Source organism: Cajanus cajan, chromosome 2 (assembly GCF_000230855.2).
Source record: "Cajanus cajan strain Asha chromosome 2, NIPB_CcT2T_4, whole genome shotgun sequence".
Classification (NCBI taxonomy): Eukaryota; Viridiplantae; Streptophyta; class Magnoliopsida; order Fabales; family Fabaceae; genus Cajanus; species Cajanus cajan.
This window is the reverse complement of record NC_138518.1, coordinates 39,155,437-39,167,996: the sequence shown is the minus strand read 5'-3', so window position 1 is coordinate 39,167,996 and position 12,560 is coordinate 39,155,437. Positions and strand designations below refer to the sequence as shown.

At 41.1% G+C, this 12,560-nt stretch overlaps 1 protein-coding gene across 1 annotated transcript; it reads right to left on the bottom strand.

Moving 5' to 3' along the window:
• Positions 1 to 10,436: 10,436 nt before the first annotated feature.
• Positions 10,437 to 11,588, bottom strand: LOC145954894 (uncharacterized). The gene is made up of 2 exons (XM_083069582.1): positions 11,519 to 11,588; positions 10,437 to 11,428 (listed from the first exon to the last, which is right to left on the bottom strand). Exons 1-2 carry the CDS (start codon positions 11,586 to 11,588, stop codon positions 10,437 to 10,439), a joined length of 1,062 nt encoding a protein of 353 aa, XP_082925708.1.
• Positions 11,589 to 12,560: the final 972 nt, after the last annotated feature.

Here is a 12,560-nt window from a genome sequence, read left to right as displayed (position 1 = left end):
TGTTAACACCATGTACTAGAAGATCTTTATTTCTATTTATTCTTTTTATTTAAAAAAGAATGTTGTATGTTTAAAAGGTGCAAATGTATGCTCATACAATGTCACATAAAAATGCACAAACAATTCACTCATCCACGAACAGTCACGAGCGAATCACGAGGTAGGGGTCTCCTGCAGAAAAGTGCATATTCAAGGAGGATCTAACTGTTCTCACTTGGTCAAAGGCCCCCAAGGAGCCCCCATTATAGGGACCCAATTCCTCTCGTCGTAAGTTGATGGAAAGCTCCAACGCACTGTCGGACTCAAGTTCATGGTTATCACCTTGAGTGATGTTTTTCCGACAACGGTCTCGTAGGCTCCTATAGACCCATTCAACCGGCCGTACTAACATCCACTCCCTATGGATTACCACTCATGCCCCCGGGTATAGAGGGAACTGTTGTGTGCAAAGGTTTGTGTGCAATTTTTATTTCAAACAATTGCGGAATTTAAACATTCAACAGTTATTTAAAGCCATATAATAAATCATGTTATCATACAAGCAAGGGGTAATGAAGTAATTTTAACTACTATTTGTTAAAAATAATCTGTCACTAAATGGGACTGACTCTCGAGGCTTCCCCAGCAGAGTCGCCATCTGTCGCCACCGGCCCGAAACGGGCTTTCGGCATTCGCGAAGGATGGTTGGACTCGTTTATTTGTTTAAAATTATGGATTGCTAGAATGACTTATTCTCAAACTGAGACCTTGTCAAACGAGCAATTTTATTAAAAGGCTCACCAATCCATGTTAATCCCAAGCGGGACCCTCCATGGATTAGTGGTTTTCGCAAAAGGAGGGTTCGTGGAGTCGCCACCAATGTTTTACTCAAAACATTGGAAAAAGGGATAAGGCAATTGATTTTATAAATCAACTTTGGCCATTACAACCAGAGTCGGGTAAGGGAGTCGGTTACGCGTGGGGAAGGTGTTAGCACCCCACAGCGCCCCTTTCGGGTTCCCTATGACAGATTATTTCTAAAATAATAGCGTAAAATTACTAAATTACCCCTATTTATTATAAGCGATTATAAATTAACTATCTACATGATGACAGTTTAAATATGCACACAGAAAGCAGTAAAAGGAAGGATTTAAGAAGAAACCTCTTGAAGCGTGCTTTTATATATTGAGTAAAACTGGGAAGCTTTTTGGCGTTCCCTCGCTCTACAAGCTCGCTCGCTCTCTCCTATAAAATTTTGACTATGGAAATCCGGAGGATTTCCCTTCGACTAGGTTCGAATCTCCAAGCTAAGTGCTCGGAATTCCAGAACTTCGTCGGATCGACTCCCAGAGAGATTTCTAGGGCAGAACACTGCTCAAAAACCCCAGAATACTCAAGGAGGGAGTCAAAACTGAGTGTGAAAGTGTGGAATGACGTCCAATTGACGTCATATTTATAGGGAATAGGCGCAATACGGCCTACAGGAGGAATACGGCCGTATTGAAATTTTTGAACTTCAATACGGTCGTATTGAGTTCAATACGGCCGTATTGAAATTCAGAAATTTCAATGCGCCCGTATTGAGTTCACTGTGGCTGTATTGAAGCTTCAATACGGCCGTATTGATTTCAGTACGGCCGTATTGAAGTTTCAGAAACTTCAATACGCCGTATTGAGTTCACTGCGGCCGTATTGAAGCTTCAATACGGCCGTATTAAGTTCAGTACGACCGTATTGGGCTTCATTCCCTCCACTTCCTTATTTTGAGCTATTCTAAGACCTCTAGACCTACAGAGAACCCTCCTAGGGCCTTCCAGGAGTCCTTCTGGCTGATCTTCCTTCAGTCTTCGAGAGTCTTCAAGCTTTATTTCCGACCCGGACAATTTTAGGGGTCTACACTCCACAGTCCACGATGCTGCTTCGACGGTTGTTTTTGATTTTGGTGCCGCTGAGGGCTGGATAGCACAGGGATCCGTCTAGGGGATGTGCAGTTACTCATAGGTTTTTGTGTCCCAACTTTCCATTGCGTAGTTGGTGCCCACTGGGGAAATTCTGATTCCTTGGGGATGTAGACACAAAGATGCTCTTTCTGATGTGAGCGGTGCCTTATGGTTGGCTGACGTCCTTTCGACGGTGGTGGAGTATCCCGGTTATCCTTATTCGGGTGACTCTTTTGATTTTTGGTTTTGTTGCCTCTGCGTAGGCTGTTATCCGCTGAGGGATTCTGTCGTATTGATCTTGATTGGCCTCCTCTGTTAGGCGGATTATCTTGACGTTCGGTGTTTGGTTGAATACCGAATTCCGCTTGGGGAATGGGTATTGATCTTTTTGGATTTTCCCTTTTTTGGAGGAGTGCCTCTGAGTAGGCGAATGGGGATTGAGGATCTTGTGTATCCCAGAGTATTATTTAGAAAGCCTCTTCAGGCTTAGCTTCACTCGTCGCTTGAGTTGGAAAGCCATCTTCCGCTGAGGAAGTTTGAGTCTTTTGACTCGGATGCTCTGTTTGGATGATCATGCTTCCGTTGAGGAATCTTGCTGATCTTGCTCTGATAGCTTTCACTGGGAATTCGGCCCAAGAGTGCAAGCTGAGATATCTCTGGGGAGTATTATTTCGGCAAGCCTCTCCAGGCTCAATTATTCTGTATAATTTTTGGATTTTCTCTTTTTGAAGGAGTGCCTCTGAGTAGGCGAATGGCGATTGAGGATCTTATGTATCCCAGAGTATTATTTAGAAAGCCTCTTCAGGCTTAGCTTCACTCGTCGCTCGAGTTGGAAAGCTATCTTCTACTGAGGAAGTCTAAGTCCTTTGACTCTGATATTTTGTTTAGACGATCATGCTTCCGTTGAGGAATCTTGCTGATCTTGCCCTGATAGCTTTCACTGGGAATTCGGGCCAAGAGTGCAAGCCGAGATGTCTCTGGGGAGTATTATTTCGGCAAGCCTCTCCAGGCTCAGTTATTCTGTACAATTGTTGGGTTTTCTGAATTTTTGCCTTTTTTGTCGATTTTTGGCTTTTTCTGTACAGAAGGATCTTAAACACACTCACAGATAAAGTATGCAGAGGAATGAAGATGTTGTGATGAATGAGAGGAGGAGGGACGTATTTATAGAAAAAAGTACGGCCCATACTGAATTCAGTACGGACGTACTGATCTTATTGTTGATGTACAAAAGAATGGGCCAGTACGGGCCGTATTGAATTCAATACGCCCGTATTGGTGTGGACGTTTATGGCCAATACGGCCGTATTCATTTCAGTACGCCCGTATTGAGTTGAAAATTTGTTCATAACCCTAATTTTAGTACGGGTGTACTGAACATGGTACGGGCGCATTGTTTTTTCTGAAGTTTATATATATATATTTTTTTTTTGTTTTTTGTTTTTTTGTTTTTTTGTTTGTTTTTTTCAATAAACAGAGAATAAGTGATCTTCCAGTACACCTATCATCTGTATGCATGTATGCGGTATGATGCACCTAATTCTATTTGATTTATTTTTCAAAAGAATTAACCGATGCGTTTCTTTGCTTGGATTTTTGCCATTCCTCTAGACGGGCTGTGCGCTGCCGATTTCTGTAACCGAGGAATGATGCGTGTTATATCGAGATTGGTGTCATCGACCCAGTGATCATTCCCTTCCTTTAGAAGACGTATTAACCTTCCTATTGACCACTATATCTCCATGTTCCACTAGATTATTCTAAAATCGTTTGGGACAAGAGAAAAGAAGGGAAAGATATTTTTGTTCAAAAGCTTGTGTTTTAGAGGGGATTATTATTGTTTTAAAAATGGTTTTTGTAAGAATGGCTGGCCAAGGTAGGCTTATGTGTTTAGGCTTGTTTGATTAAACACTTATGAAGTTAATAAAGTCTTGTTATTGACGTTGTGATTCGACAACTTAGATAGTTTCCTTGAACCTTTCTTTTTGAATTCAGCTCATGGTACCATCATGGATTTATTTTCGCTTTTTGATTGTCCTTATTTTTGCCTAAAACGCCCTTTTGTGGCGTCTTAGCGGACCTCTGTTTTTGTTCATTTTTGCAACCCTAACTTTTGCCTAGGTCACCCTTTCGTGGGATTCCTAGCGGGTTCTTTGCTCTTATTTTTGCGCAGCCCCCTTTTTGGGTTTCCTGCCGAGCTTTTTTTGTTTTTATGATTTTTGTTTTTAAAGGATTTCTTTTTTATCCATGATGGCACTTGTCGAGGCCAAGGAAAGGTGCTCCAAGTTGTCACGCACACTTCCACATAAAAATGATGCGGGTTTATTGTTATTAAGACAATTTTAACCTCATTCATGCTTATTCAAACAGGGTTAAAATAATGTGGTCTAGAGATTTATTGCAAGCAAGAAAAGAAGCAATAAGAAATAATAAAGAATGATTTTATTATAATTCTAGCGGAAACATGTGCCCTATCGAGGCTCGGGGGTCGGGCTGTCCGCGAGGAGTAATCTCTAACAGTCATCAGGTCTATACATCCCTATCGGAAGGAGAAGAGCACTTGATGACGACGACCGGCCTTGACGTTTGTGAACCGGCCTTCCTAAAGATCTGGCTTAAAGAACGTCGAGAAGGATCTTGGTTCCTCTTCGTCCTTTGATCTTTATTAGGGTTGTATCCTAACCCTTGTTTCCCCGGATTATCCTTGATAATGGGTAGCTCGGGAATTCCTTGGGAATCCTTGCCAAGTCCTTGTCCAGGCAAGTATCCGTTCTTGGTGAGCATGTAGGCTACCTTCTTCATTTCTCGGGGAAACGTTTCGACATTGGCAATCTCCAATGCTTGGAAGGCGGTCTCTAGAGCTTCCTCTGCTGCATCCACGTAAGGTATGGCAGATGGCTTGCTGATGAGTATGTCATCTTCGGCTTATACGGTCACCAGCTTGTCACCCACTATGAATTTGACTTTCTGGTGGAGCGTAGAAGGAACAGCTTTCGCATCATGAATCCAAGGTCGGCCGAGGAGACAGCTGTATGCAGGAGTAATGTCCATCACTTGAAATTCGACATTAAAGATGGTGGGTCCAATTTGGATTGGAAGATTAATTTCTCCCACCACTTCTCTTTTAGAACCGTCGAAAGCTCGGACGATCATGTTGCTCGGGCGCATTTGGATTCCCTTGATTGCCACTTGATCGAACGTTCTTTTTGGCATCACATTCAAGGAAGATCCATTATCCACCAAGACTTTAGCGATGTGATATTCCTTGCACTTTACAGAGATGTGCAAGGGCTTGTTGTGATTCGGTCCCTCAGCGGGGATCTCTTCATCGGTGAAAGTGAGGTGATCATTAGCCGTGATGTGACTAACAATCCCCTCAAACTTGTCTTGGGAGATAGTGTGCGACACGTATGCCTCGTTCAAGACTTTCAACAGAGCTTGTCGATGCGGTTCGGAGCATAGGATCAACGACAACAGAGTAATCTTTGCTGGCGTCCTATGAAGTTGATCCACGATGGAGTACTCGCTCTGTCGGATATATTTTAACAGCTCGTTAGTCTCCTCCTCGGATTCTTTATTTTCCTCGGTTTTCTCTTTTTCTTTTTCTTTTCCTTTATTCTTGGGAGCTTTATCATGAAGATCTTCGGGAGTGTAGATCCTGCCACTCCTAGTCATGCCCCCAAGTCCAGCGATGTTAGAGATATCGCTGTCGGCAGAAGAATGGATGTCGTATATCCATGGCACAACCTTATTTGATTCGTAGGGAAAAGGTCTTGGAGCAGTGATCCTTAACGGTGTCGGACCTTCCCCTTTATTCGTCTTGATTACCAACAACGGAGTTGATGTGCGTTCGCTTGGCGCGGTTGTTGGTTTACATTTAATAACAAACGGCGTGCGATCCATTCTGAACATACGCATCGGTTAACTCTTTCTTTTTATTAATGTTTATTAATGAATTACTAGGAGAGATGTATGCAATGCACTCCCCTAGATCCCTCCATGATCTTTGATAAGAATGCATGATATGAGATGATGGCGTTGAATATGCATGCATTGTGTTTATTCAACTAGGCATTTATCATGTTTTTGGGATGTTCCTAAGATGATGCATGATATTGCTTGGTTTGGATAAATATATTTTTCTTTTTTCTTTTGGGTATTCTTTTTTGTATTTTTTGGGTGAAAAGGGAAACTACCTATATGAATGTGATGAAGGTAGATGTTAACACCGTGTAATGGAAGATTCTTATTCCTATTTATTCTTATTTTAAAAGGGAATGTTGTATGTTTAAAGAATGCAATGTATGCTCAAACAATGTCACATAAACAATGCACAAACAATTCACTCATACACGAACAGTCACGAGCGAATCACGAGGTAGGGGTATCCTGCAGACAAGTGCATATTCAAGGAGGTTCTAACTGTTCTCACTGGTCCAAGGCCCCCAAGGTGCCCCCATTATAGGGACCCAATTCCTCTCGTCGTAAGTCGATGGAAAGCTCCAACGCACTGTCGGACTCGAGTTCATGGTTTTCACCTTGAGTGATGCTTCCCGACAACGGTCTACGGGCACCTATAGACCCATTCGACAACCAGCCGTACTAACATCCACTCCCTATGGCTTTCCACTCATGCCCCCGGGTATAGAGGGAACTGTTGTGTGCAAAGGTTTGTGTGCAGTTTGTATTTCAAACAATTGCGAAAATTTAAACATTCAACAGTTATTAAAGCCAATTAGATAAAACATATTATCATACAAGCGAGGGGTAACGAAGTAATTTTAAACTATTATTTTAGAAATAATCCATCACTAAATGGGACTGACTCTCGAGGCTTCCCCAGCGGAGTCGCCATCTGTCGCCACCCGCCGAAACGGACATTGGCATTCGCGACGATGGTTGCACTCTTATTAAGTTTTGAAAAAATGGTGGATTGTTAGAACGACTTATTCTCAAACTGAGACCTCATCGAGCTAACAATTTTGTTTAAATGACTCTCACCAATCCATGTTAATCCCAAGCGGGACCCTCCATGGATTAGTGGTTTTCGCAAAAAGAAGGGGTTCTTGGAGTCGCCACCAATGTTTTACTCAAAACATTGGAAAAAGATATAAGGCAATTGATTTTCGCAAATCAACTTCGGCCATTACAACCAGAGTTGGGTAAGGGAGTCGGTTACGTGTGAGGAAGGTGTTAGCACCCCACAACGCCCCTTTCGGGTTCCCTATGACAGATTATTTCATAAATAATAGCGTAAAGTTACTAAATTACCCCCATTTATTAGAAACGATTATAAGTAAAATATTTACATGATGAAAGCTTTAAACGTGTAATGCAACAATCAAAAAGCGGTAAAAGAAAGGATTTTGGGAATAAACCTTTGAAGCGTGCTTTTATATATTCAAAACGAAGTTTAGGAGGCTTTTTGGCGCTCCTTCCCACTACACGTCCGCTCGCTCCTTTCCCTAAAGATAATTTTTACTATGGAAATCAAAGAGATTTCCCTTCGACTTGTTCGAGTCTCAAGCTAATGGCTCATGACTCAAGAACTTCGTCGGATTGGCTCTCGGAGAGACTTCTAGGGCAGAGAATAGCTCAAAAACCCAAGAATACTCAGCACGAGGGTCCAGAAGTGTGGAAAAAGTGTGTGAGGACGTGCAAATGACGTCCTATTTATAGGATTGGGGCGCAATACAGCCTGGGAGGTCAATACGGCCCGTACTGGGTTTTTGAACTACAGTATAGCCGTATTGATTTCACTACGGCCCGTACTGAGCCATTTTGAACTACAGTACGACCGTATTGAATTTGGTACGGCCGTACTGAAGTTCAAAAACTTCAGTACGGCCGTATTGAGTTCACTACGGCCGTATTGCAGTTCAAATGGCTCAGTACGGCCGTACTGAACCTCTGGGAGGGTGTATTGAGCTCCAATCCTCGCACACCCTTATTCTAAGCTACTTTAAGCCTTCTAGACCTACAAAGAATCATCCTAGGGTCTTCCAGGAGTCCTTCCGGCTGACTTTCCTTCGGTCTTCGAGAGTCTTTGAGCTTTATTTCCGACCCGGACAATTTTAGGGGTCTACAGAGTCCTTAATGAAGTATCAAACATCTTGTCCCCACTTTGATGTTGGAATCTAACCACTTGGCTTTCCACCACATGATGGAGTCAAGTACGTGAGATGGATAAATGAATCTTCCTTGCTTGAATCTGCAACGGATCTTGCCTTTGAGAATTGATTTCCAGCGTGAGAAGATGAAGGAGAAGACAAAACTTGGATCTCCAAGTCATAAATGGAAGCACTCAAGCTAGGAGTGCAAATGATGGCTCATGGTTTGGATTTAGAAAGTGAAGGATTCCTAAAGATAAACTAAGAACCTAGGTGACTTTGGGGAGAGAAATCTGAAATTTATTCAGAAGAATTCTCAATTATTCTCAAAGTCACCTAGGTTCTTAATTTAGCTTTAGGAATCCTACACTTTCTAAAGCCAAACCGTGAGCCATCAATTGCACTCCTAGCTTGAGTGCTTCCATCTAAGACTTGGAGATCCAAGTCTTGTCTTCTCCTTCATCTTCTCACACTGGAAATCAATTCTCAAAGGCAAGATCCATTGCGGATTCAAGCAAGGAAGATTCATTTCTCCATTTCACCTACTTGACCCCCTCATTTTTGGTATCAAGAGCAAGGTTGAAGTCTTTGAGGTTAGGTGATCCTTTTCACCGATTGCTTTCTGGAAATTTGAGTGTCTAAATTGTCATTTGAAGTTTCCTTTGATTGGACCTATGTTTTGAAAATGTTTTTGATGGATCCAAGTGGTGTAGTTGCATTTTGATTCAATCCACAACTATAATGAAGTCTAGGAATCTACTTGTGCCAGTTTTTATTTTGATTGAGTATTGATTCATTTTATCTTCTTTGATTCGGTCGTTTGAGTCAATTTTCATGTGTTTTTTTAATTTTTGAATCTTTAAAGTTGTCTAGAGTCATGTGTAGTCCTTAAATTGTCTATAAAATTCAAGATATGCTTGGTTGAACTTGTTTGAATTTGATTTGCTTAATTTTTCAAGTTTGGCCGAGACTTGTTTAGCTTTGGTGCTTTGGTTCTTTTTAATTTTTCATGCTTGAGTTCATGTCCATTATTAGATCATTAATGTATTCTTAGAGTTAGGTTTCTATTATGTCTTCATAAGTTTTCATGATCAAAAATTTCTTCCAAAATTTCATCAACTCTAGTGAAGTGAACATGTGTAATTTCTAGTCCTAGTGCATTTTTCTTAATTATTTTTGAATATGGACATTTTGGTTGTTGGAAAACAAAGGAAAAATAGAGAAAAGAAAAAGAAATCAAAGGATTTAAGAGCAAGAAAAGATATAGTACATAAAGAATCAAAATCAAGAACCAAAAATAATGCACTAGACTTTGAAATTTCACTCAAGTTGCTTATCTTGATAGATCCGGTGATGGAGAAGGTAAGGAGGAGTGGTAGATGATCTTCTCCTTAGCTTCACCTTAGCTCGGATCTTCTTCAAAGGAGATGAAAAACCGAAGTGTTGAACACTAGATGGAGGATGATTCTCGGATGGGAAGGCCTAAGCCTTGGAAGGAAGTATCCAAGCTTAAGCAATCAAGAGATTGCTCACTTCAAAGGGAAGGAACTAGGTAATTCCTAAGGTTTTGAAGGCACTCTCTCTTTCTCTCTAATTCGGTGACTCTTGAAGAATTGCTGAAGAATGATTCAGAAACTCAATATATTCAAAAGTGAGAGTACAAGGCATGAAATATACATTTATAGGTGGAAGCTAAGCTAGAGTGGCGCCAATCCGAGAAAGTGTAATTGGTGCCAAGTTTGAATTTTAAATTCAAACTTTGGCCAATCATGTGACTAATCCGGATTCCACCTTCATTTTAATGTCATTTGGAAGCTATTTGGATTTGAATTTAGGGTTCACATGGCCGGTCCTCACCATGCAATCCATGTAACTCAAATTCAAATCAAATAACTTCTAAATGACATAAAAATGATTCCTAATGCACCTATTAATGTATACTTCGTATAAACCTAATCTAATGACCTAAATACATTGGTCAAAGAAATACAATGAATAGGAAAAATTACAAGAAGAAGAATGAGCCTAATATTGGGTATCAAAAGCCCAAAGCCCAAGAAGCCCAAATACAAGCCCAAAAGCAAAAACCCTAATCTATCACCTGCATGAAAATTTTTGCTACTACCTGTAGGGCCTTCTTTCTTCTCAAGTGTAGGCTCAGGTGAAGGTGTAGGTGTAGGTATAGGTATAGCTGGGGGTGCTGGGACATCAATTTGTTTTCCAGACCTCAAGGTGATGGCACTCACATTCTTCGGATTTTGCACAGTTTGTGAAGGTAGCTTGTCTGAATTTTGGGACTATGCCTGATTTAGCTGAGTAGCCATCTGACCCATTTGATTTGTCAAACTCTGTATGGAAGCTCTAGTCTCTTGTTGGAACTGCATGTTTTGAAGAGTCATCTGCCTCACCAGCTCCTCCAATGAAGGTTCAGAAGTAGAAGGTTGAGGAGCTGGTTGGGCTGCAGGTGCAGGAGGAGGTCTCTGTTGAGGAGGCTGATATGTAGAACTTGAGGGATTATTCTGGAAAGGTGGTGGATTTTGCTGCTATTGAGGTTTCCCCACCTCAAGTTAGGATGATTCCTCCAACCAGGATTGTATTTATTGGAAGACATATCATAATTATGTTGTTGCTGGTGTGGAGGTCTGTTGTTGTAAATGTTGGCAGCATATGCTTGTGGGGCATCAGGACCTGTAGAAGATTCTTGCAAGGAGGGACAAGCATCTGTTGGATGACTAATTGAAGTGTAGATGCCACATACTCTAGCTAGTGGTGGAGCTGATTTTTGATTTGCAGCCAGTTGTGAAACCAAGGTGGTGAGAGCATCAATCTTACTCTCCAGCTTTTTATGTTCAGTGGAATCTGGGGCTACCACATCATGCACACCCCTCACAACTATGGCATCACTCCTCATATTGAATTGTTGTGAGTTCGACGCCATTTTTTCAATCAGCCCTCTAGCAGAAGCAGGTGTCATATCTCCTAAAGCTCCTCCACTAGCTGCATCAATCATGCTTCTATCCATCATGTTCAACCCCTCATAGAAATATTGCAATAATAACTGCTCAGAAATTTGATGGTGAGGGCAGCTAGCACACAACCTCTTAAATCTTTCCCAGTATTCGTATAAGCCCTCCCCCATGAGTTGCCTAATTCCAGATATGTCTTTCTGGATTGCAGTGGTCCTGGATGTAGGGAAGAATTTTTCGAGGAATACTCTCTTCAAGTCATCCCAACCTGTTATTGAACCAGGAGCCAGATAGTACAACCAGTCCTTGGCAAGATCCTCCAATGAAAAAGGGAATGCCTTCAGGTAGATGTGATCTTCAGGGACATTAGGTGGCCTCATGGTGGAACAAACTATGTGGAACTCCTTGAGATGCTTGTGTGGATCCTCACCTGCACGACCATGAAACTTAGGCAACAAATGGATGAGTCCAGTTTTAAGCACAAAAGGAATATCTTCCTCAGGATATTGAATGCATAGACTCTCATATGTGAAATCAGGTGCAGCCATCTCCCTAAGTGTTCTCTCTCGAGGTCCATTATGTTCACCCATGTTTTCAGGTTGACTTGAATGAAGTTCAGATGCAACACTAAAACTATCTAAAGATGGAATGATATGCTCTCTAATTAATCTATGGAATGTCCTATCAATCTCAGGATCAAATGGATGCAAAAATTCAGGGTTGCTCCTAGTCATGCACTACATGCAACACATGCATCAGGACACGTGAACAATAGGGGTAAACTGGAAATTTCCATGAAAAGTCAGAAAATATCAAAACTAATGCACCAACATCATCCTAAAATCATAAGACACTACCACAAAAAGTTGAGAACAAAATTCAAAACCTAACTATTTTTTTTAAATTATAAAAGTTTGGACAAATAGTGAAATAAAACTTCAAAAATAAAAAAAAAATAGTAAATGACGTTTTTTTGAAGATCTGGCTGGGGCCACATGGCGGAGCAGTGTGGGTTGGATAGATATTTTTTTTCTACACAAAATGAAAAAAAGTTTGCCTAATTCCGATAACCAGAGCAAAAGTTATGGCCCTTTGAAGTTTTGCTGAAAAAGTTTTTTGAAAAATTTGTATCTCCAAATTTTGACCAAACTATGTTCCCTAGCTATTTTTTACACAAAATATAGGTTGAAAGAAGTTACCACAAAAAAAATCAGACAAAAATAACAAGTCTAGCTATCAAAAACAAAAATCACAATTAATTGGAAAATTTGGCACTATTCAGCACTATTCATGCGGCACATTTTGCACCAGTTTTGTGCACCAAAATTGGACCACTTCCGCACCAATTTCCCACAATTTTGGCACCCGAACAGAGGAGTAGTAGACAGCCAAAATAGAGTATGCTAAAATTGAAACAGGGCATGCACCAAAACGGACCAGAAAACGCACCAAAACAGGGGAAAACACACCAGATTTTTAGCCAAAATGCACCAGAAATTAAGCCAAAACGCACCAGATTTTGCACCACATGCACCAGATTTTTGCACCAGAATTGAAACTCA

Bases quoted from the DNA above. Each gene is read 5' to 3' on its own strand.
- LOC145954894 (XM_083069582.1), bottom strand. From the start codon at position 11,588: ATGGGTGAACATAATGGACCTCGAGAGAGAACACTTAGGGAGATGGCT. The intron at 11,429-11,518 runs GTCTATGCATTC...ATGGTCGTGCAG, and splicing joins ACCTGATTTCACATATGAGA to GTGAGGATCCACACAAGCAT.